Consider the following 25325-nt stretch of genomic DNA (forward strand, 5'->3'; position numbering starts at 1 on the left):
CGTTTATAAGCGCATACTTCTTGGAAAAGCCAGTTAGGACATACCAGTCAAAGAATCTTGCTGCAAAACCACTTTCAAGTTGGTCAATCTGAATTTTTTGCAAGGATAACAATTTCCTTCCTCTTCGGCTGAGCTTTCCAACCCCGTTGGTACTTTAACAGCTTACTTCTTCCAGGCTGCATCCCTCGGCAGTCTCAGTTCTTTACCTAGTTTTTAGCACATTGTTTTGTTTCCAAAGGTTGGAAAGTGGGAGGAGTAACAGGGTCTGACCTGTGCTAGAGAGTACATCCAGTCTTAGGTGTCACGGCTGGTCATGACTGTGGCACACAGCTGTCTTCAAGGTTTGTAAATCGTTCCAAGGTAATTCTCAGACTTGAACCTGTAAACTACTGTTTTCTCTTCTTCTATACCACTTTCTTTAAGGCATTTTATGAAATGACCTCAGATGTGGTGTGTGGCCAAAGACATGAATTTGGAGTAAATTGTGCCTGGGGCAGGAATCTTGTACCCCTTGGGCCTATTGCAAGGTGATGGTTACATCTGACAAGCTTGTCTTCACTCTCCGTTTATCTTCAGTTTTCCTGCCTCCATTTGTTTTAAAGTCCAAGCATGCCCCATGCCATAGAACACTTTATTTCACAGATGCAATCCAACATGCGTTTTTAAGACATCTACCATCTGGTAAAATGCATGAACCTTTTAATGTTTCTTTCCCAGTGACCAAGAAAAGTCAAGCATTTGTGTCACTCCCTGGCTGAGTATGTGAATCATGATGCTACACCTGACATAGTGAAAGAGAGAAACAAGGAATTCGGCTGACTAAAGACTCATTCATCAACAGGAGCTAGATAGGACATTGGAAATGTGGGTGGAACTTCTACATTTTGAATAATGGATGGGAGATTTTTTTCCAACTCTGTAATCTCTCACTGTCCGTGGAGGTTATGTTCCCTGGCGTCTGTGGATACCACAGTTCTTACATGCTCAAATCCCCATGTGACCTTTGCATGGGCTTCTGTGTGCTTCAAATCATCTCCGTAATACAGAACTGCCACACTAGAGCTGCCATATGAGTGGTTGCTTTATGGAGTGATGATAAGACAAAAATGGCTAGACATACATCATGTTTTAAAAGATTCATGTACTTATTGATTTAAAAGAGTTATGGAGAGGGAAGGAAAGACAAAAAGAGATTTTTTTTTTCTATCTAGTGGTTAACAGCACAGATGGACATGATGTCCATGGCTGAGCCAGGCTGAATCCCGGAGCTAGGAGCTTCATCTGGGTCTCCTAAGGACGTGGGCCATCTTCTGCTGCTTTCCCAGACCATTAGTAAGGAGCTGGGTTGGAACTGGATGCTAGGACATGAGCCAGTTTCCACATGGGATGCTGACCCTGCAGGTGTGAACATTACCCACTGCACCACAGTATTAGCTATAATATACAGTATTTTAAAATATCTATAATGTGCAGTTGATTGAATGCATGAGTGCAGGACATGTGACTTGGAGAGCTGACTGTACCCGGTGTTACCTCCTGTCCCATGGGTCCTGAGGGCACAATCTGTCTGGATAAGAGACTGGAGGAGGGATGGCTCTGCCAGGTGCAGAGCTGGGTGTGGACATGAGAGAGAGCAGTGATTATGCATGACCTTAGCTGAACTGGGAGAGTGTCAGAGAGGGAAAGATCTTCCAGCTATTGGTTCGCTCCCCAAATGGATGCAACAGCTGGAGCTGAGCTGATTTGAAGCCAGGAGCCTGGAGCCTCTTCCAGGTCTCCAAGGACTTGGAACATCCTCTGTTGCTTGAACAGAGCACTAGACCGGAAGTGGAGCAACTGGGACACAAATTGCTGTGCATATAGGATCCTGACACTTGAAGATGGAGGATTAGCCTGTTGAGCCACAGTATAGACCCCCAAGTGACTTATTTTAATGCTCCACGTCTTTAAAATCATGGGCCAGCATTTAATTATTCCGAAAATGACAGTGCTGTTTTTATTTTAATATTATTGTTTTTTAGAAAGGCAGAATTGCAGAGACGGAAAGGCACAAGGAGAGAGAGACAGAGAGACACAGAGAGAGAGAGATCTTCCATTCACTGGCTCACTCCCCAAATGGCCTCAATGGCCAGGAGTAGGCCAGGCCAGAACCAGCAGCAGGAGCTTCATCTGGGTCTCCCAAGAACTATCAGCAGGGAGCTGGAGCAGAAGTAGAGTAGTCAGAACTCAAACTGGTGCCCATACTGGATGCCAGCGCTGCAGGCAGTGGTTTAATTCACCATGCCTCAGGGCCAGCTCTGAAAGTGGTGTTTAAAAGCCATTCCAGCATGGAAATTAATTCCCACCTCAGGCACCCTCTTGGTGCTGATGGGGGAGGGAGAGGCCTTCAGGGCACAGAACTGCCAGCCAGAGGAAGAATGGATTTCAGAGCAACTCCCCTGGGCTGTGAATTATGCAATTATTCTCTTCCCTCACTTCGGAAAAATCAATCCAGCTCCAGGACTGCCTGGTGGCTTTATGGCTTTTTGCTTGGGATTCCGATTCTGTCATTCTTCTTCATATTCATTTAGGATGATCTTTCTGACACCACACAACACAGGTTCTGCTGGTCTTTCCTGGGGAGGGGCTGCAAAACTCTATGTGCTCTCTGGCTACAGAGTATGTCTTGGGATGTGTGTGGTGAAGGAGGCTGGGGGCAGGGCACTGCATAGTGTTACAGGTGCACGGGAAGTCAGCCCCTCCTCCCTGTAGGTGTGTGATGTGTAAGCCACGCAGGGGGAGGAGGAGCCAGCCACACCCCAGAGCTCCATGACTGACAGGTTGGGTCCTTGAAACCCTCTCACATTCAAGAGTGGACTTAGCAAAACACCAGGAGCACAAAAGGACCCCACCACCAAGCTGTGATCTGTGCCATTGTGCAGCGTGAAACCTGCAAGGGTCCGTGCTGCCACAGAGCTCACCAGGCATGGCCTGTGGGTATGGCCATCCCACAGGATTTAGTCCAAAATGTTTTATGTTGTTGACTTTGAGTTAGCTGACAATATTTTTAAAATTGGAAGGTTTCAGATACAAATTCAGGCATAGCTTCTCTCAAAACAAGAACGTCTGTCAACACCAGACCTAGGCTGGGTTGAGCTGCACCAGCTGATTTGAGAAGCACATATCCCTCGGGTTTCCCTAAGCCTCACCCTGCTTCCCACTGCTACAGCCTGGGTCTGATCAGCCGTGTGCCCCCGTTGTGACCATGGGATATGGCCAAGGTCAGTTGACAGCCTTGAAGCTCAAGTCCATGACACACCTACTCCTTCAGAGATGGTCAAGTTAGAGTATCTCTCATTGTATTCTGAACTACTTGTGTGTGGGAAAGGACTTGCGTAAAGATTGGTTTTTCTTTCTAACAGCTTGTTTTCTAGAGAATGTATGCAGGGTGCTTCTGAGTGTCTGTGCTCCTGGTAGATGGCTCTGGAATGGAGAAACGCGGTTTGCCATCAGCAGGTGGAGAAGCCTAGTAACACTAGCCATTGGTCTCATCTACAAGCCTTGCTCTGGTGTTGGGGACTGGGTGGTTTACAGCTTGTATCAGGACTCAGTGGGAAGGCCTGCATGGGTGGCTCCCCTTCTGTGCCTCCATGGTACCCATGCCCACAGCTGCCATTGGAAATGGTCCATGATTATCTTTCTCCCTTTCCAAAAACCAAACCACTGGGTGCCTGATGGCATCCCTCCTGCGCTGCTGGACGCCATGCCACATATTTTGAGCTAAGTTGTTGTAGGTGCGTGGTGTCTTTCAAAGGCCCATATCCTTCTCATTCCCATTTCTCAGATGAAAGAAAGGTATAGATGCACAGATACTTGATGATTCGCAGATGAGCCAGTAAGGTTGAATATTCAGATTTGCTGAAGAGACGTGTATCTAAGCAGTGGTGCTCTTGAGTGATTTGATTTTATTACAGCCACTTTATGGGGCTACACATTAAATGTGATGCTGTAAATTTATGTATGTGGTCGTTTTTATTGCTGAATGGAGTTGTTTACATAAATCACAGATAGATACATAATTTATGGGTGACTTAAGGGATGTTCAAGGGCAATTAGAGACCAATTGGTTCTTTGAGGCGCTTCATAGAATTGCCAGATTTTTATTTTTAATATGTTTCATTTTATACACAAACAAAACACCAGTGTTGCTATAAGCTGAGGCAAATGTACAACTGAATCCTTAACCGCAATTGTTGGGTCACAATATTGTATTTTTAACACATATTGGCAAATTTTTGTCCATGAAATGTGCTACCATTTAAGTTGGAGCCAAGAGGATGGGAGGAACCCACTTCCCTGTGCCTCAACCCTGAAGTTTATAGGTGTTCATGGTGTGTGTGTGTGTGCTTGTGTGTGTGCATGTCTTTTTCAAACTAAGGGAACTAAGATAGTTCGTTTTTGCTTTTTTGATGTAAAATTCATGCAATGAAAATCAACCATTCTAATTATTCTGAGTATGAGTCTGGTGGCATTTAGTGTTGTGTAACCATCACCCTCATCTGGTTCTGAAACTCCTTTATTCCCAGTAAGGATTGTCTCATTGTCAACGGGGTGTGTAGCAACTGCTGAACTGATCAGCAAGCTTGAGATTAAAGAAGGAAGAGGGGAGCTCAGAATAAGAATGCAGACATTTTCAGGAAACTTCCCTATGGGATCCCGGCCTGGGCAGATGGGCCAGCTCAACAGAAGCAGCAGCAGGAGGTTTCCAGGGCAGGATGACTGGGATGGAAAATTCACATTGAACAGTGAGATGTAGGAGCTTGTATCACAGCCATTTTTTAAAAGAGTTACTTATTTTTATTGGAAAGGCAGATTTACCGAGACAAGAAGAGACAGAGAAAGCTCTTTCCTTCTCTGATTCACTCCCCAAGTGGCTGCAACGTCCAGAGCTGAGCTGATCCGAAGCTAGGAGCCAGAAACTTCTTCTAGGTCTCCCACACAGTATAGGGTCCCAAGGCTTTGGGCTGTCCTCGACTGCTTCCCAGGCCACAAGCAGGGAGCTGGATGGGAAGTGGAACAGCCAGGAAAAAAAGCATGGCTTATATGGGATCTTGACACATGTAAGGTGAGGATTTAGCAGCTGAGCCACAGCCATTCTTGATGTCTGCCTTAGAGCTGAACCTCTCAGGCATCTTGCTGGTCTTGCTGTTTGTGCTAGGAAGAGCTGGGATGGTGTTAGATTCTGTGGTCAGAAAGCAGTGTCACTAAGACTAGCGGACAGTCAGGTGGAGGGAGGGGTCAGCAGGAAGAGTGAGGCTCAGAGTGGCATCACGTGGCTTGCTGCCTACTCCACTGTAGCCATTCACTGTTCCCCAGTTCCCAACATCTTGGTCCCTAGAATTCCTTCTCCATGGATTTATGTGTTCTGGGCATTGTGTTTTAGTGAAACTATCCCATTTATGAGCATCTTGTCTGGTCTCTGTCATTGGCAGTTATATTTTGGAGATCTATCCACAGTGCAGCCTGTGTCATTCTTACTGATGCTTATTAATGAATTGTGTCAAGAATGCATTCTTATTGATTAATAATGTTCTATTGTGCATATAGACAACCAGTTGCTTATCCATTTGTTTGTTAAGGTTTCTTATTTCCAGGCATTCTTATAGGGGCTGTGAACTTTCCGAATAGCAGCTTAATGGCTACCTCTGGCTATTGTGAATAGTGCTGGTACAAAAATGTCTATAAAAGCGTGTTTGGAGTCCTTGTCTGTGCTCATGGGATGGTTCTGCATTCAGGTTTCTGTGGGGCTGACAAACTGCAATGTGGTGTCACGTTCCCACGGACCGTGGCTCCGTGTCTTCACAGTGCTTCCTCTCTCTGTTCTGCTTTCATGCCACCGGCCTGGAGGTTGGCTCCCTGGCACACAGTGGCTCACTGGGGCGTGTGCCTGCACTGCCCTATGGACTAGCTAGCAATGCTGAGCATCTTCTCAAGTGCCCTTGGCCTTGGTACATCTGCTTTGGAGAGCATCCTTTGGCACTCCTCCCCATGCTTACATTGGGTCACCTGGTCTCATCTTTTCAGCCATTGCGTTGGAGGAGTTCTTTGTGTATTCTGGATATTAATCCCTTATCATAGATAGTTTACAAACGTTTTATACCAATCTTTAGGTTTTCTTTTAACTTTCTTGAAAATATTCTTTCATACACAGGTGTGTTTTTTTTTTTTTACTTTATCTTAAAAGAAATATTGTTGGTTTAATTTATATTTGTCAATCGTTAAGGATTTCCAGCCTTCTTAAGCTATATTTTGAGGTATTTATTTTTCTTTGAGATCATGTCCAAATCATTTATTCACTTCTCCGTGTATTTTAGAAGAATCAGCTTTCAGAGCACGTTTATTAATATTTCCTCTGTCTATTGCTCATCTAATAACTGCATGCAGTTACCTTTGTCAAATACAGTTATGCAGTGTTTCATAGTCTAGTTGTTACTTTTCTATGCCCTCTGTATTTTGTCTTTAATAAAAATATTTTCCAATGTACTTGTTTATTAGAAAGGCAGAGTTAGAGACAAGGGAAAGACAGAGAAGGAGGGAGAGAGAGCGAGAGCAAACAAGGCAGAAAACGAGAGGGAGAGGAAGAAAGGGAGAGAGCTTGCATCTACCGGGTTACTTCCCAAGCCGGCAACATCCAGCGCTGGGCCAGACTACAGCCAGGAGCCAGGAGCTTCATCTGAGTCCCATGTGGATGCAGGAGCTCAAACACTCGTGCCATCCTCTATTGCTTCTTCAGGCTCATTGATGCTGGCATTGCAGGCAGAGGGTTAACTCACCATACCACACAACCAGCCCCAATTTTGTTCTCTTCAGAAAAACTTCCAATATAGTAAAGATATTCCTCTTTGTTCATGATTTTCCTTTTTTGTATTATAGTCTTAATCTGTTTTAAATTTAGCTTTAATTGTGGATCATAACTTTTTTTATACTCAAAATTATTGCTAACATTACAGGCTGTCGTAGTCCCTCTCATAAGCTGAGTCCTCTTGTTTTATTCTGAAATCACACTGTTTAAGCTAATACCGCTTTGGAGCCAAGATTGAGTATGGCATTCAGTATGGCAATGCCCGGTGCTCCTTGTGAGCCGTCAGATTTTCTTGGTAATTATTTCTATGCATACTCCCTTCAGCGCTGATGAATCAGATAGGCAGGTCCTTGATTAAATGTGGAAATGTATCGATTAATTTGGAAAGAGACTTTTCAATTTTTACCCTTTTAAAGATTTGTTGATTTATTCCCCGAATCTCTGCGACAGCTGGTGCTGGGCCAGCCTGCACTCAGGAACCAGGAGGTCTCCCGTGCACTGCACAGGGCCCCAAACACGTCCACCGGCCTCTGCTGCTTCCCCAGGCACGAGGCAGGGAGCTGGATCAGAAGTGGAGCAGCTGTGACGTGAACCAGCACCCAGACGGGATGACTGATGCTGCAGACAGTAGCTGAACCCACACTGCTTCTACACCAGCCCCTAATTTCTCCTTTTTCATTCAGAAATGGTGATGCCTCCTCATTCATGCATTTCCCTTGTGTTTCACTGACCACTGGTGTGCTCTGTGACACGCTGACCGCTGGTGACTGGTGTGCTCTGTGACAGGCTGGTCACTGGTCACTGGTGTGCTCGGTGACAGACTGGAAATCACCCTGCATGCTGTGTCACTGATGCTGCGTCACAGATGCTGCGTCACAGATGCTGCGTCACTGATGCTGCGTCACTGATGCTGCGTCGCAGATGCTGCGTCACAGATGCTGCGTCACTGATGCTGCGTCGCTGATGCTGCGTCACAGATGCTGCGTCACTGATGCTGCGTCACAGATGCTGCGTCACTGATGCTGCGTCACTGATGCTGCGTTGCAGATGCTGCGTCACTGATGTTGCGTCACTGATGCTGCGTCACTGATGTGCATCTGGAGTTTTGCTGCCGTCCTGCACTGTCGTTCTTTTGTCACCTTATATTTTCTGCTAGAGAATTGCTGTTCTTGCTGACAGTTATTGGTCCTGAGGCTGCCTCGATGTGCCTCAGGAACCCATGATCCTCACAGCTTCCCTGGTTTTCTTGAGAGCTTGTCTGGAGGTTCTAGCAGGGGAGCGCAGCTACTCGCATACCCTTGACCGAAGACCGGTCCTCCTCTAGCGGGGATGGTCGTCGTCTTCGGGAGGGACGCACATGGAGCAGTGAGGGAGGAAGGGGACACCCCCTAGCCAGCCAGGTCAGCCGAATCAACCCTGGTGATCAATGGGGTGACAGATGTCGCATCCAGCTTCCCTGGTTTTCTACAAGGAGACAGTGATCTTGTCTGACGTCATGCCAATGCCCCCTTTTCCTGTCCAGTGCTGTGCCCCCACCTACTGCAGGTCTCTGTTGGCAGTGCTCCATCATCGTGCCAATGCTGGCTCTGTCTCCAGCTTCTCACATGTCATTGTTTGCCATTTCATGGTTTATTGCAGTGAGTCTCATAATTCTCATTATTTAGATGGAATTGTGAAAAAAATCCTTAAGTTGCTTGACAAACCTAATAACTAAATATTGGCAAAAAGAGTTTGCAGACTTCTCCAAAGATATCACTCTTAGAAATTGTGCCGATTTTAGAGAAATTATCCTGTTTCTTTGGCTTTTTAAAAAAATTCTTTCTCCACCCTGACCTCTAGATTATAAGAATTCCATCATTTCATTCATATGATGTTGATGGGATGAATTCATTTCAACAGTAGGTTGGTTGAAGGTCTGGGCAAATAGAAGAGCCATTAAATATGCATTTGTTTACATGTCTTTCATTTTAAATAACAATACAATGAGGGGGTTCCCTGCACGTGTCATAAAATGCTACAACAGGCTCGTATAGACACTTCAGAACCTTCACACGCAAACAAAGGCATGCTTAGTGGTTAAGCCCTGGGACATTGCAGGACATTGTGGCCCTGGAAGGTCAGCCAGCACAAGATTGCAGTTCATTGGACAGTATTTGCATGAGAACAACCAAGTGGCTACTTTTGTATAAACAGCATGTAAATGAGAACACCTGGTGTAATATACAAAACAAAAGGAATTCCAATAAGAGTAGGGAAACAGTTGATGAGCTCAATACTTCCTTCCTTATCCCATACGGACTCTCAGTGTATAAAGTCTGAGGCCCCTAATAAACTTCGGCTTTGACCATCAGTCAGGGTCCACGCGTGTTATTATCAGCTCCGTGCACCAAGTCCATCGCTGCAGGACAGCGACAGGACCTTGCCGATAGTATAAATTCAGCTGCACCTCTCTATAATAATTATAGCCTGTTTGCTGTGGACTAGAACTTGAGCCTGGATTCTTAAAAATTCAACTAGCAGCAATTTTGCTTTTCCTGCTTAGTGTATGAATATAGGTGACAACACGATACTGCGTAATCTAACCATGAAAAACACTTCTGAAGAGTCCATCTCTGCCTGGGGGAGGAATGTTCCCTGCACCCTGAGCCAGTGCCCAGTGCGGGGATGCCAGCGGGAGCTTCCTGCCTCCTGGCTTTTCTTTGCATGGTCCTGCATACACTTCAAAGCTGAGGTCTCTGCAGGCTCCACTTTGCGCACAGAGGCCTCCCCTGCATCAACCGATAGCAGTTCTTGGCCGCAGCTCAGCTGGTACTGGGTCTCCCAGAGCACATGAAATATCTCCTAATGCCTTGGCTGGCGTGTTTCCCTGGCCTCAGTCACAGGAGGCTTTGCCCTTAGTTCCTTTTGTAGGAAACCCTCACTGTGGGGGTGCCAGTGGCTGCATCTGGATTAAGCAGAGGCAGAATGGCAAATGGGCAGTTAGCGACACAGGCTTCTGCACATTGGGACTTGGGTTTGAGTCCCAGTCCCCTCACATCCAGCATATGTGCTGAGAGCAGCTTCCTGTGTGCGATGTGGCTTGTCATTCCTGGAGGGGCTCAGTAGTTTAATGGGAGAGAGAAATGGCACACTCAGAATCTGCAAGTTCAAGTTCTAGGTGTCAGCCACAATCTCCTGACCAGCCCTGGCGTTCCCTGGTCTATGGCTGTAACACCCAACCTCTGCCTTCCCCTTCACACAGCGCTGTGTCCCTGTGTATGGCGTGTATGTGTGTGCAACCTTTCCTCCCTCCGCCCAGGATAGATGGGCTGTTCTCGGGACCTCCTGGGGATGATCACCTGCCAGGATCCTCTCCCAATAGGATCACAGTCCAGAGGACTGAAACAACATCCAGTAAGAAGTTCCCATTCTAATTTTCTCCATAATGAAGGGAATCCTGGGAAATTGCTGCTGGAATCTCAGCAGGGACATGGATTTCCTGAGTGTTGCAAGAGCATGCTTGAGACAGCAGGGGGTGCATCTGCCAAGCAGAGATGAGAACAGTGTGGCGGGGGCTGGAGGAGGGTGGTACTGGGGGACCTGAGAGTGCTCCGTGGGAGGAGCCCCATCAGCCTTCATGCCAGGTGCTCCCCGGCAGGGCATCCTGCTCTGCTGGCTGCAGCCTCAGCTCGACCTGTGGAGCACCTGCTGTTCTCCCTCTTAACAAGGTTGGGGGGGTGGGTTGCCAGGCAACAGCTCACTCATTTCCTCTGGGAAGGGCAAGAGTAGGCCCCTCCCTTTGTCCAAACATCTCTTCCTGGGTGAAGGCCATATTTAGGGATCTGATTAGGATTTACGGCTTTAATTTACAGAAAGCCCACCTGCCTGCTGGGGCATGTGACTGACATCTGTTCTGTTCCACCTTGGCTGCTCTGACTTAATTGTGGGAGAGCGGCAGGGGCCACTCCAAGCCCTCAGTGCAGTGGGCGGCCAAGGGTAGGTGCATTCTTAAGCCTCACTCCTTCTTGGCTTTCAGATTTCAAGTGCCTGTGATAAAAAAAGCAATTACCTGTTATCTTTTGTTGAAGAAGCAGATAAACACCAGCCCACTCCCAGTCCGCTTTAGTTTTATTCTGGGCTGTCTGCTTAGTCCATGATATTGGTGGAGGCGGGGAGTGATGGATGCCTCACTGAGCCCTTCCCTGCACCAGCAGGTGGCATGCTGTTTTCAGGGACAGCACCAGCTCCTACAAGCACCACCCAAGCCTCTGCTACCCTGGCTGGGTCTTTGGCTGTAAGATCTCACAGCTGCCTCTAAGTCGGTTTTTATCAGACTGAGGCACGGCTCTGAGGGAATGTCTGAGCAATTTTCTTTGCAAAAGTACAAGCTTTAACTCTGGCTGCTGGCTAAAGCTGGAGAATGCGGGGTGGAGTGCGTTCTGGAGGCCAGTGTGGCTCCATGGGGCAGCAGCCCTGACTTTGCCTTCGTGTCTGTCTGGGGGCTGTGGGGCTGTGCCCAGCCTCTACCTCCAGTCTTTGCAATGGGGATGGAACCATCAGCTCCTGGAGCAGCTACCAGGCTAGATGGGAAGGTGTATGGAGGTCCTCACACTGACATGGAACCCTCTAGAAAGAGTAACCATCTTGCCCTTGGCTGACATCTCAGACCACAACAAGAACAAGGCTGACTGCCAGGAGCCATGGCAGCGGTAGTCTTAGGGGCTTGGGGGGATGACCCCTTGTCCTACCTCTGACTACCACTACCTAATTCAAATTCAACGTGATATCAAAAGGCGACACACTTTGTACCCAGCTGTGGAGCACACTGCCTCAGGCCTCCGATGCTTCCTGCTTCGAGACCCGGCACCACTGCAGAGACCCCTCCATGCAGCTGTCATGTGCACCCGCAGACAGCTCTGCTCTCAGCCATTTGTCCTCCCAGTAAAGCCCCAGAACCATGCCTTGGGTGCACATCAGTAGGAAAAACTTCAGTACAAATCCACAGTCAGCTCCACTCACGATGGACTCTGTATGGGAGGGCTCTGGGAGGGACAAAGCTACTGGCACAGATCCCAGCTCCTGCCTTCCCCTGGGCTTACACTGGTGCAGGCACCACAAGTTCAAGGGCAGCCCTGCCTCCTGCAGGGGCTCTGTGGCTCGTTGCTATTAGTACCATATTCCCTGATGAGAGGATTCAGCAGCAGACGCCTGGGTAAAGAAGGTAGCCTGAGAAAAGAGGACCTCACTTTTCTCATTTCTTTCCAATGCGACAATCCAAGACAGAGTAAAGTGAAAAACAACCACACTTTAGTTTGATGTATTTGTTATTTAGATAGGAGATATAGCTATTTAAGTCGAAATCCTTGCTGCCATGGGTTTATTCCCCATGGTTTCAAACAATGGACTTGATTTATAAAGGCCGGCACACAGCTCCCCGTGGATACTCTGACGGCAGCAGCCCGTTAACCATGCGTCAGTGCAGCTCTTCGGGTGAGCAGACTTGTGTGCTCAGAGCAGGGTGTCTGTCCCCAGTTCTTCAAGGAGCTTCACGTGAAGTCACCTGTTCTCCCAGGAGGAAGGTGCCCATGGGGTGACCATGCCCACCATGGTCTGGCCCTGGTGGGGTCTGGCAAGGCAGCACCAGCTCCCCACGCTCTGATGGCCAGATGGCCAGAGGCTATGGGGGTGGGTGGAGCTTCCACTTGCTCATCTCCACTTCCGCCAGGTTCCTGAGGATGCAAGCGAAAAGCCTGGAATTCATTTGTAAGAAGTTTTCAAGGTGGCAGTTATTAGGGTCCCATGCTGTTGTTGTATCCTGCTGCTCTCCAAGGGGGACACATGGGTGAGCTCTCCATGTGGCTATCCTTGGGCTCTCCTGGCGGAGCTGGTTGTGCCACATCCAACACTACTGATGGTCCCCACAAGGGAGGCATGGTGGGTCCCGAACCTTGCGAAGCTCCTCTTGGGCAGAGCACTGGTCTGACCCATCCTAAAATTGTAGATACTCTTAGTGAGAAATGCCCCATTACAACCCTCAGAGCAGGCACTGTGGGAACAGCAGGGTTCGTGCAAAAGGAAAAACAATGGCAGACAAGAGCTGCCCACTCCATCACCGCCGTGGTCTGGGAAGGGGTGCAGGGAGTTCTGAACCCACGTTGGGAGCACAGAGCGTTCGCGGAGGGACACAGCAGCAAGTCAGGGCAGCCTCATGGGTGGCCAGGCACCTGCACCCACGTGTGTGATGCTCAAGGCTCCTTGCGGATGTGCTGGGTAAGACTGCATTGCCCGGGCGAGGGTGGGTGTGGAGCCCGCAGGACCAGGAGGAGCAGAGGAGAGTGATGAGTGGCCTCCTCTTGTGATGGAGCCTCCCAGTTCCTCCTCTCTCGTCCTGTGTGCATCTCCATCTTGGAGGTTCTGGTCCAGTTGCCTCGCTCCCATGACGCTCTGTCTGAACACCAGGCCAGGTCCCTCCTGCAGATCCAGCCCTTGTCAGTCAGCCTAGTTCTGCAGATGTGTGATGAACTCGATGCTGATTGACGGCTGTCACTTCTTACTGTCTGCCACATGCTGTGCTCTGTGTCTAGAACCTTCAGTGCAGTCCAGGACTGCACAGACTGGGAAGTTAGTGCTGAGAGTGACCACGCTGAGGCGGAAGCTGTCACCTGACCTCACTTCTTGTATCTCCCCGTGCCCAGGACTGAGCAATGAGGGGCAGAAGGAAAAGGAGGTTCCTACCCAGGGGTCTGCTATGCATCCGCAGAGGCACCTCCTGGTCATTACTCTACCATGAAAACAGAACAAAGACTGTTTGCTTTTTGTGTGGGGGCAAAATGTTCTGGAAGGAGCAGGTTTGAGCTGGGTTCTGTATGGCAACACTGAATTTCCTTGGACTGGAAAGAGTTTTCCTCTTTGGTCTGTAGCCTGAGAAGAGTGTCGTCTTGACCTTAAGCCAACAGGGCTCTGTGTAGTGCGGCTGCTGCCGCAGCTGGGAAGGGATTTAAATGGATGTTACTTGGGGATGTAATTGCTGCAGCTGAGAGAGGACGCAGAGCCCACCCCAGGAGCTGGGTAGCATACAGGCAACTGTGCAATGCAGCAGCAAAGACTCTCACTTTGTACTAGCTTTCCAGGCCCCTGGCCTCCGCTCACAGGAAGCTGACCTGGGGCGGCCCGCTCTGGCCAAGCTCAGTACAGCCCCCAGGTCAGATCTCTGAGAGCAGGCGGCGCTGGACTCTCTGAGTTGAAAGAAGCAAAGAGGATGGGCTTAGAGCTGAGGGGTCATGCTTGTTTGGGGACCAAGTGGCAGTCCCCTTGAAAGCCACATTTGCAGTGAGCAGCGGCTCACCTGCTGAGCATGGGGACTGCCATCAGGCCCCCATCATGGGCAGAGGGCAGAGGGCAGAGCAAGTCAAGGCATGAGGGAAGACTGGGATGGATGGAAGGGGTAGGGAAGGAGTCGCACTCAGCCCATAGTCCCACAGGTGCACCTGGGAGAGGTGGCCAAGTCTGTCCCGCCCACAGAACCAGGTCAGTGAGCCTGGGAAGCTGGGTGTGATGCGTGTGGCGGTCCGAGCTGTGCATTGCCCATGGTGGCCGTCTGCCAGCAGTCTCTGTATTTCCAACCAACAGGGGTGGGTGTCTGAATACTCTGTTTTGAATTGGATTGTTTGTCTTTCCTCTTGAGTTGAACCAGTTTATTTTATATCCAGGATGATCTTTCTTTGTGAGCAGCATAGTTTATGAGTATTTGACCCTGGGCGTGGCTTGCTTTAAAAACACTTCGACGATGTCTTCTTCACCGTTTTCTACCCCTACTACCTTTTCTTTCTTTTAAAAAAGACTTATTTATTTTTATGGGAAAGTCAGATTTACATAGAGAAGGAGAGACAGAGAGGAAAATCTTCTGTCCGATGATTCACTCCATAAGTGGCTGCAACGGCCGGAGCTGTGCCGATCTGAAACCAGGAGCCGGGAACCTCTTCCGGGTCTCCAACATGGGTGCAGGGACCCAAGGCTTTGGGCCGTCCTCGACTGCTTTCCCAGGCCACAGGCAGAGAGCTGGATGGGATCCTGGCACGTTCAAGGTGAGGACTTTAGCCGCTAGCCTCCCACGCCAGGCCCCACCTTTTGTGTGACTGCTGTTTTCTCATAAAAATCTTTGCCTACTCTACAATCACAGGTTTCTGTGGTTACCTTTGGAGTAGGTCTGTGATGTATCTTAACTTTTGCAAAGTGTCCTAAGGATTTTCCCAGCAAAATGTCCTATTGTCTGAGCAGCATTCCTGGGATACAATCAGCTCGGTGAGGAGGAACAGGTGCCATTTACATATTCATGGAGTCTACAAGCGAAAATGAAATTTTAAAATAAATTTATTTTACTGCAAGCCATGTTGTAACCTATGCATAGTGTTTTCATAGTACTCATTTTCCATGAAATTTTTGTGTTGTAGCTAGCATTGAAGCAAGCTGGCTAAGCCACCATTTGCAATGCCCGCAGGCATATAAGCACAGGTTGGAGTCCTGGCTGCTGCACTGCCAATCCACCTGCTGATGCACCAGCTAGCTCCCTCTCCCTTCTTCCCTTCCTTCCCTCTCTCTGTCTGTAACTCTTTCAAAGACTGTTTTTAAGGAAAGAGTGTTTGTGTTAGTTTTTAGGACCGTTGACAATCTGGCCACTGCTGCAGGGACAGCCGTGTGCTGTGATGTAGTGTCCCCTCGCTGGAGGCCAGGCACGCGCCTGCTGCCCCCTCACTGGCGGCCAGGCACACGCCTGCTCCGTCTGTTGACTGTCACTAGGCTTTGCCAAATGCAGAAGTTACAAGTGTGATTCCTCTCTCTCACAGAAGGACGGAAGTTCTAGGCTATGAGATGTCTGGGATGGGCAATTCCAGCGAGAGGACACACATTAGTGGGTGCCAAGGGCCAGGGTAGGGAGTCCAGGGACGGACTGCTGAGACCTAGGGGGCTCCTCCTGGCCTGGGCGAGCATGTCGGGATTAATGGAGGTAGTTGTATAGCTCTGTGAATGGCCCAGAGCCACTGGGTTCTAGGCTTTTAACAGGGTAAGCTTTAAGGGATATAAAACCTATACAATAAAGCAGTTATTTTTAAAAAAATAATAATAAATTGCCGAGAGAGAGAGAAGCAGATTTGAAACTAGACTAACAGCCTGCCTCTGCACCCCACCCCTGGCACCTGTTTCCTCTTTTTGCACTGCCCATGGTCATGGCCACATAGGTGGGCTGGGTGGCTTGGCCTTCTGTGCCTTCACATTGTCTGGATTTGAGGTCTGTTTATCGGGAGGGCATGGATTAGCACAAGGGATGCTAAAGTTTTGACTACATTCAACAACAGCAAAGAGCTCAAGATGGAAAATGTGTGGTGGTGGAGGGTGGCCTTGTTCTAATGGCCTCCCTGGGCTGTGGGGCTGCTGACCTGTGCCAGAGCTTTTCTGGGTGCTGAAGAGGGATGCCGGCTGGCAGTGGCAGTGTGGGCGAACTGCTGCAGCCTGGGCTTTTCCTTTAATGCCTGGCGCACGGATGTGCTCCTGTACTGAGGCTGACTCCCAGACCCCCGATGTGCTGCCGCGTGCAGCTAATGGCTCCTATAATGAGAGACTGACGATGCTGGGCTTTCAGCTGTGGCTCCAAACCTTGTTTGCCCAGCTCCTGGCAAATCTGTGTTGTCTCTGCATGCTACAGACTTGCAGCTCAGGCCAGCGCAGCCGAGCAGACAGCATGCAGGAGCCGCCTGTGTGGCCCTGGCTCCAGTCAGGGAGGGAAGCCCCCACTGACCCACCTCACATGAAGGAGCTTCTGTGTGCTGTTGCCATGATAAGTGCTGAGGTCCCAGGGCCAGCCTGTGCTGCCGGCATCCAGAACCACTCCATCTCTGCTTCCACAGGAGCCTCCGAGCCAGCCTGTCGCTCTGCCCTGTGTGTAGTTGTCCTCCAAGCCTGAACTGAAAGCAGCTCAGTTATCCCGGCTCACCCTACAGAAAGTTGCTTGGCTAATGAGGCTGTTAGCAGGGACCCTAGATCTTAGGGTGAAGCTCAGCCACCTTGGCCCACGGTGTGGTCCCAATTTTCTGCCACCCCCTCACCTGCTATACATAAGCAGGCTGCTTTGGATTCAAACCTGCATATGACTTTTAGTGCTGTGGAACAAGAATCCTTGCTCGAAGAGTGACAGATACAGTGCATTCCTGTGCAAAGATGCCAGTTTTCATCTAATAAGAAAAGCAAGCTGAAGTGGAAGTGACCACGCTTCTGTCCCACATGTCCCAGCCTGGGTATGCCCATCCAAGATGAGGCGGTCACATGGCAGAGTCCCTGCACAACATCCCTGCACCTGCTTCCCAGGACAGATGGGGGCACTGAGGCCCAGACAGGGGCCAGGTGGGACCTGGAGTACCATGTCCTCGCAGCCTGTGGCCTGTCTGGACTCTTCCCTGCTTCTCAGGCTGTCCTGTTAAGATGGGAAGAGTAGAGGTGATATTGTCAACATTGTCACCTCCCAGTCCCTCTTGCTGGGCTGGCCCTCTGCTCAGATGAGGTCATGTTCCCAGGACATCCCAGTGCCACTCTTGTCCCTGTACCTGGCCCTTGGCCTGCTCTGACCGGGGCTGCCTCCCGGCTCTGTGGAATGAATACCATCCTCCCGTTCGTGTTGAAGGCTTTGAGGACACGTGAAAGATCTGCCAGGTGCACTCAATCATCTTTGCCAAGGTCTTAAATCAATCCCCCGCTGCTTCTGCTCTCTCCATGCCTGTGGTTCCCAGTGGAATAAAAGGAAGTTTTTTTCACATGGCTTTAACATGACCACTAAAATGATTGATTGGATATTCATCTCTGTCTCACGTATCACAGCAAAAAGGACAATAGCTCCTGCTAAGGATGGATATAAAAAGACCAAGACAAAGCCACATCAGGAAAGGCAAAATCACTCCACAAGACACAAGTAAAAGCAGGAACTCAGGCAGATGTTGTCACAGCCATGTTCCTTGCCAAGGGTGGGAGGCACCCCAGCGTCCAGGGACAAAGGAGGGTTGAGTAGTCACTGCGTGCCATAGCCACAGCCATGCGGGGACATCCCTTCCAGAAGAAAGGAAGGGAGCTCTGATTGGGTACAACATGGGTAGACCCTGATGACATGGCATTCAGTCAAAGAAGGCACAGAGCCTGCCTGCTGTGTGATGCCACGTCTGTGCGGCTCTGAAGGCAGCCAGATTCGGAGACAGGAAGTCAACTGGTTGCTCAGAGCTCGGTGGGGTAGAGAGTAGGGGCTTGGTGCTTCCTAATTGGGCTGAGCTCCAGTTGTACCAGAAGGAAAGCGTCCTGGAGCTGGACAGAGGTGTCGACTTTTCTGCAGCGCATGTGAAAAGTGACAAAGATGTACATTTTATGTCTGGTGTATTTTACCATGAATTTTTCTTTTAAAAAAAAAAAGGTAGGAATGATAGAAGCCACTCCATGCTGGTACAGCTCTGCTCACATGCTCACTCCTCTCCACCCCTTCCACGGTGGGGTCCTGTGCTCCCACTCCCTTCGCCCTGCATCTTATACCCAGCTCCGGATCTAGGATTTCAGAGACACTGGACTCCCTGAGGTGGTGACATGATGGCATTGATGGGACCAGTGACAGGCATGCATTCCGTGTGTGGTCACCCTAGCAGTTCTTGAAAGCAGGAGCCTCATCTCACCCTCCACCACAGAGGCACACCCCAAGCAGATGGGCACATGGAAGCAGAGCTGAGTCCCTGGGTTACAGCTCAGAGCCCAGGGACTGCCACATAGTGCAGCATCATGACACCTCATAATTTTACAAGATCGGAGCTGTATGTGAGGCTGCAGATATCAATAGCTCTATTTCTGGTCTTAAGGCCTCGTGATGGCAGTGCTGGGCCCAGTCTGTGAGAATGTCTTCACCGCCCTATGGGACCTGTACCAATCAACCTCTCTAGAGGGGCCCCAGAGGCCCACCTGCTGGCAGCGTCAAGCTGCTGTGGTACCTGCTCCATCCTTCCCTTTCACGCGCTGTTAGTATAGGGCTTCCTGGGTACAGGACGTGGACCTTGGCAGGTCACTCACATGCAGCTCAGTGTCCTCAGGTTTAAAATGTATGCTCCCCCACGGAGTCAGTGGGTCCTGGGGACAGTGAAGTTTATAGCACTTAGATAGGGCTCATGGTGAGGTTGCAACAAGGGGTAGCCCTGGTGATGCCCAAGTGACACTGGCCAGTCTCTATCACCTTGGGATTGCCCAAAGTGACTCACCCTGGTTGGAGCTGGTGAAATGCTTGCAGAGACCCTGTGTGCTTGCATAATGACCCATACTATCGAGTTCTTCTCCTGGGGCTAAAATGCACTCCTTGGTCTGGCGTGGTGGCTCAATTGGCTATTCTTATAAGCACTGGGATCCCATGTGGGCATTGATTCATGTCCCAGCTGTACCACTTCCCATCCAGCTCCCTGCTTGTGGCCTGAGAAAGCAGTAGAGGACAGCCCAAAGCCTTGGGACCCTGTACCCACATGGAAGATCCTTAAGAATCCCCTGGCTCCAGGCTTTGGATTGGCTCAGTTCCAGCCATTGCAGCCACTTGGGGAGTGAACCAGCAGTTGGAAAATCTATTTCTTCTTCTCTGTGAAAATCTGCGTTTTCAGTAAAAAATAAACATTAAAAAACAAACACAGCACTTCATGGAAAGTGCTGTCTCTCATTTGAAAATGTCTGAATTATGAGATTTATCCTAGCTGGAGACTCAGCTCAAACCTGTGATTCTGCGGTCCTAGCTTAGCCCAGGGTCTTGTTCAGGGATGTCCACAGTTTGCCATTAGCTCTGGTCATCGTAGTTCTAGCAGATTTTGACTGTATTTTGGCCTAAAAGCCACCCAAGAGTGGCTGGGTATAAATTATAGGAAAATGTTGTTGTCATTTAGTGGCAGATGTTCTTTTGTAAAGATTTATTTATTTGATTGAAAGAGCTACAGAGAGAAAAACACAGGAGGAAGAGGACACACTTTGGTCCACTGGGTCACTCCCCTGAAATAACCGCCCTGGTTGAGACTGCGCTGGACTAAAGTTGGGAGCCAGGAGTTGCTCCATGTCGTCCACTGGATGCAGAGCCTCCAAAGCACTTGGCCATCCTCTGCCGCTTCCCCAGGCCACAGGCAGGGAGCTGGATGGAAACTGGAGCAGTCGGGACACCAACAAGTGTGCGTACAGGAAAACTGCAGCTTAACCCATTATGCCACAAAGCCAGCTCCAAGGATGTTTTATTAAATCTTGCAGTCGCTCCCATGTGCAGACTCTCATATTGCCCAATTTTCTGTATTAACTGTTTGCAAAATATTGGTGACAATGTAATGTTATATTGATCGATTTTAATAGGAAGGCCAGTTTCTAACATTCATAAATGCTACATGACAAATGAGTGAAAAGGCTTTCTTCCTTGAGTGGACGGGAGCCTTAGAGGGGCTTGTCTGATTTTCTGTGTAGGATGCAGCAGTGTTCTGCACAGACCTTGGGCAGCACCCACACAGACTCGCTCTCCTGTCTAAGGAACACTGATGCAGCATCACAGTGGAGGCTGCGGTGCCTTGGTTACCATGTCCACATTCCAAAGACCTCCTCAGCCCCCAGCGCTGTGGGTTCTCAGCCCAAGCCAACGGTTGTGAGCCCAGCTCCCTCCCAGAGCAGCCCCACTTGGAATCTGGTCAATTTTGCTTTTGTTGAGCCAAACACCTTCTTTTCATTCAACAACGTTTAAGATCGAGTGAGGCAGTTTTGCCGCGTGCATGGACTGTGGTCAGAGGGAGGTACGTGCAGACATAGCCCTGAACACCATGTGGGATCCCATGGGATGTTCTGGTCTGTCCAGGAGGCCTGGTGCCGTGCTGGGGTTGGGGAGAAAGGAGAGGAGGCAGACCACACCCTCCCAAGGCTTGGGAACAGATTGTTCCAGAACAGTGTCATGAGGAGGTATAGTAATGCCTGTCAGGGACCCTGCTGTGGGTTGAGTTATGCTTCCTCACATTCTAGGCCAAGCCCTTGATCCCTGTGAGAGGAGCCTTGTTTGGAAATGAGGTTTTGGCAGATGATCTCAAGTTCAGGTGGAGTCATGTAGAACAGGCTGATGTCCTCACTGGATGATGCACACAGGGAGGGTGGGCATGGAGCCGGGAGGGAGGCTGCCCCAGGTGTGCTAGAGGGGAGGCCAGCAGGGAGGGTGGGCATGGAGCTGGGAGGGAGGCTCCCCCAGGTGTGCTAGAGGGGAGGCCGGCAGGGAGGGTGAGCATGGAGCCGGGAGGGAGGCTGCCCCAGGTGTGCTAGAGGGGAGGCCAGCAGGGAGGGTGAGCATGGAGCTGGGAGGGAGGCTGCCCCAGGTGTGCTAGAGGGGAGGCCAGCAGGGAGGGTGGGCATGGAGCTGGGAGGGAGGCTGCCCCAGGTGTGCTAGAGGGGAGGCCAGCAGGGAGGGTGGGCATGGAGCTGGGAGGGAGGCTGCCCCAGGTGTGCTAGAGGGAGGCCGGCAGGGAGGGTGGGGTGTAGAGCCGGGAGGAAGCCTCCCCAGGCCCAGTAGAAGGGAGGCCCACGGATTGTTGGTGTTGAGCCCGGAGGGAGGCTGCCCAAAGTCCCCTGGAGAGGAGGCCTGCAGCACCTGCTGGGAGCTGGAGGAAAGGGTAACATTTCTGCCTGAGGCCTTCACAGGGTGTGGCCCCAAGGACACCTTGGGCTCTGCCTTCTCTACTCCAGAGCTGCCGGGGCATGAGCTCCCTTGGCTTGCGGTCATTTGTTCTGGGAACCACACACAGCCCATATGGGGGCAGGACAATGCAGAGGCCCTTCTAAGAGGAGGTGCAAGAGTGCGGAGTGCTGGGTTAGTCCCATGGGACAGTCGGCTGGGCAGCACCATGACCCACCCACCGCAGCTGGCATGCTGACTGCCTCTCGAGTGGAAGGACTCCTAGCCAGTGTTCTGCCTCAACGTGCATACATCCAGGTTTTGGCAGGTGCCAGAGGCCTTCCTGAGCAGATTAGACAGAACCTCCAGGGAAATGAGCCTGCTGGGGTCACCAGCTTGATTGTGGCCTTCCAAGGCAGACAGCAAAGGGAATCTCAAAGTGATGGTCCAGACAGAACATGTCCTATGAGACAGAATCGGCCTTGGCTCTCAGCTGGCCATCTGGGGTGAGGGCCAGAGAGGTCTGTGGCAGTGATCCATTTGTTGTGAATGATGGGAGTGTGTGGTGCCCACCAGGGTGATGGACACAGAAGAAGGAGGGAGAGGCTAGTAGTAAGAGGGAGTTGGTTGGTTCCCTTTGGAAAAACAGACTTGCAGATGGCTGGCTCCAAGACCTGGGGCTCGTGGGAGTGAGGCCCTTGAGCTAGCCATCTGGCTCAACATCATCCAAGGACCAGGGCTAGCCAGGCTTTGTTCTGGTCAGTGATAGCCCTTGGAATTCTTTCCACCCATGTCTTGGCTCCTTGGAAAATCTGCCAGCCTTGAAAATAATGTGGAATAGGTATCATTTTTTTCCATTAAAGTTCTTTAAACAATAGGTAAAATTTTAAGTGAATTCTTCTGACAAGTTGACAAAAATGGGACTCTAAATTAGTGATTTTCTCAACTCTTCTTCCGCATCAGCAACTCTGGCAGCTGGGGGAATCAATCATTGCAGTTTTTTGAAATATCCCTTGCCCAAAAGCCCGTCTGCTGTGCACTTGGGCTGTGGGTCGTGATTCTCTGGCTGGGCTTGTTTGCCACCTTCCTCCTCCCAGAGCCACCTGATACAGGTCAGCTGAAGTGCACCCCACAGAGCTGGGGCATCCAGGGTGCCTGTGCGCAGGGCTCCATGAGGCAGGCAGGGTTGGCATGAGGACACTAAGACTCAGAGAGGTCCCCTAGGTGCCTCCATCAAGTCAGGTTAGTTGACTAGGAGGCCAGACTAGAACTCAGGGTCTCCCATGTTTCTGGCTCTGCTCTACATGCTTGATCCTGGCGATACTTCCGGCAGTACCGTGGTACCCGCTCCTGCAGACATGTGTGGAGAATTTAACTTAATGTGATCACAGGATTCGCAGATCCCAAAATGCCTGCAGCATCTGTTATCCCTCCAACAATGGTTGCTTTAAGAGGTAGGACACACCAGGTCTTGTTTTCGCAATTTTCTTAAGCTTTTGGTGTTGGGAAACCGGTGGCTCTGGTTTTCGCTTGTTGTGGGTGTAAACTTGGGGCTAAAGTGGCTTAATTATTACTGAGGCTAAGGCACATCAGCAACCCCATGGAAGAAGGCAGCTGGCAATCTGCAAAGCCCCGAGTGGGAGGAGGTACTGTGGGTGAATGTAGAAACGGACAAGGCTTTGCCTTCCACTGGAATAGGGATTAACTACTGACTAGGGCAACATGCAGTGGTTGACATTAAATTTTATGCTAAAGTTAAACATTCCATTTTATCTTTATACTAAGAAGTAGCAATATATTATCTCCTTTTGCCTAGGATTACGGGACCACCAGTACGGTACAAACGATCAGATTGCCTTTAAAAATCTCCAGTCTGGTGTTACAGAGGAGAAAGCGGACTTCACAGAGGTAAAATACCTTTGTAACTTCTGATCAGTAAAATGCGTCCTGCTAGGAAACATGATCAGCCTGCGTGTGCTGTGATTGCATTTTATTTTATTTAATCAAAAGTCAAATTCGTTCAGCAGAAAACCTAATCACCAATAACTACAACTCATGATATAGAAGCATGTGCTGTGCTACCAATGCAGGAATTGATCTCAACTCTAAATCAAAAGTAACCTTCGGAAATATCCCTTGCCCAAGAACTTGGACAGTAACAAGAGGTATCGAGATCTTGCATACTGGAGTGGGTTCATACAGCTGCACAAAGTGTCAGGGTTCTAAAACAGACGAACATTAGGGCTTGTGATTATAAAAATAAAAAATATGTTTTGTAATTAATTTCTTTATCTGAAAGACAGAGATTTCCCAACCCCTGGTTCACTGCCCAGATGTCTTCAAAGCTGGCTCTGGGCCAGAGTTGGGCCATCTGAAGCCAGCAGCTGGGAAGTCCCTCTGGCTCTCCCCGCCAAGCGGTAGGGACCCACCTGCTTGAGGCATTACCTGCTGACCCCCAGGGTGGGCACTGCAGGTGGCTTGGAATCACAACTGGAACTGACATGCAAGCCCAGAGCCATAATGCAGAACCCAGACAGCTCAAGTGCTAGCTGCATTGTGATACCAAGCGCCCATCTCTCCTTTAAAATAGATATATTGGAGAAGTAGGAAGTTGAGACTGAGAAACACCAGAGAAATTGAAATGTTTAAATTCTCAGGTACAAAGAACTCAGGACATGATGGTTAATAGTTGCAAATTGTCACATAAGAGATTCTATCTAATTAATTAATTCATTTAATCTTCCCACAGCCCCAGGAGGGAGTTACTTTAAAAATTCCATTTATTTGAAAGAAGGAGAGAGAGACTATCAACTCCCTTCATGGAGTCACTCCCATGATGCCTGGTCTGGGGCAGACTAAAGCCAGGAGCTAGGAACTGTATGTGAGCCTACCCCCAGAGGTGGGGGGCCTAAGCACTTGGGCCATCCTGACCATTGTCTTCCTAGCACGTTAGCAGGAAGCAAAATCAGAAGTAGAGGGACTCAGACTGTCAGCAGTGTGGATGCTAGTGTCACAAGCAGTGGTTTAATTCACTTCCCAGCACAATCCACAAGGTCCTGGCTCTTGGCTTATTGTTCAGAACAGAACAAGGCACCTGATTTACGTTGCTTGGCCCCAAGCTCCTGTTCTTACCGTGCTCTCACAGGCTCTTCCCATTCGGCAGAAGTTGGAGCTCAGAGTTGCTCACCTTGAAGAGCTGTCCCAGCCATTCCTACTCACCAGGCACCTGCTGGCTGTCACCATCGGATGTTCTGCTGCCATCTTTTGAAATGTTAAGAGAGTAGAATTACAGGAATCTCTCACAACAGACTAAAGTGGCAAGAGTGTCTGTTAGGAATGTATTTTTCCCTACATGCCTGTCCAAGGCATTATTTTGATTTGGCTCTGTATTTCATAAAGCTGACATTTCCCTTAGAGACGCCAGGTTGGAAATCCCCCGTGATGGATAAAGATGTTGTCTTAGGTCCTGGTGGTTGTGCATCAATATTCACAGGCTTTTCTATGCAGAAGCCCCAGGCTCAGTGACTTGAGATACGAACATTCATGGCTGTGACTGATCTAGTGGGAACAACAGCAGGAAACCCAGGTTGCAGAAGGAGAAGGATTAGGCGGTACCTCTGGTCAGGAGATAGTGAAACGGAGCCGGGAGCTGCTGATGCTTCAAGTTGGCCCCCGCCTCCGTGAGAGCGCAACAAGCACCTGTCTCCTCTGCCTGCCGCTCAGGTGGACTTGGAAATCGGAACAGTTTCCTTTGAGTGTGGTTGTCAATGATGATACAGATCTTGGGGGTCATGCCCTGGACCCCTCCAGGGCTGCTCCTGAAATTTT

General features: G+C 49.7%; 1 protein-coding gene across 2 annotated transcripts in view; it reads left to right on the forward strand.

Annotated features, from left to right (window-relative positions):
• CUNH10orf90 (chromosome unknown C10orf90 homolog) overlaps nucleotides 1-25325 on the forward strand; it is a 179883-nt gene that overhangs the window by 85388 nt on the left and 69170 nt on the right. For both annotated transcript variants that reach the window (XM_040991737.1, XM_040991738.1), the window contains exon 3: nucleotides 23314-23405. In XM_040991737.1, the coding sequence (XP_040847671.1) occupies nucleotides 23314-23405 (92 nt within the window). The remainder of the gene's footprint in view (nucleotides 1-23313; nucleotides 23406-25325) is intronic.

Source organism: Ochotona curzoniae, unplaced genomic scaffold, assembly GCF_017591425.1.
Source record: "Ochotona curzoniae isolate NIBS_2020 unplaced genomic scaffold, NIBS_Ocur_1.0 contig_66, whole genome shotgun sequence".
NCBI classification, from domain to species: Eukaryota; Metazoa; Chordata; class Mammalia; order Lagomorpha; family Ochotonidae; genus Ochotona; species Ochotona curzoniae.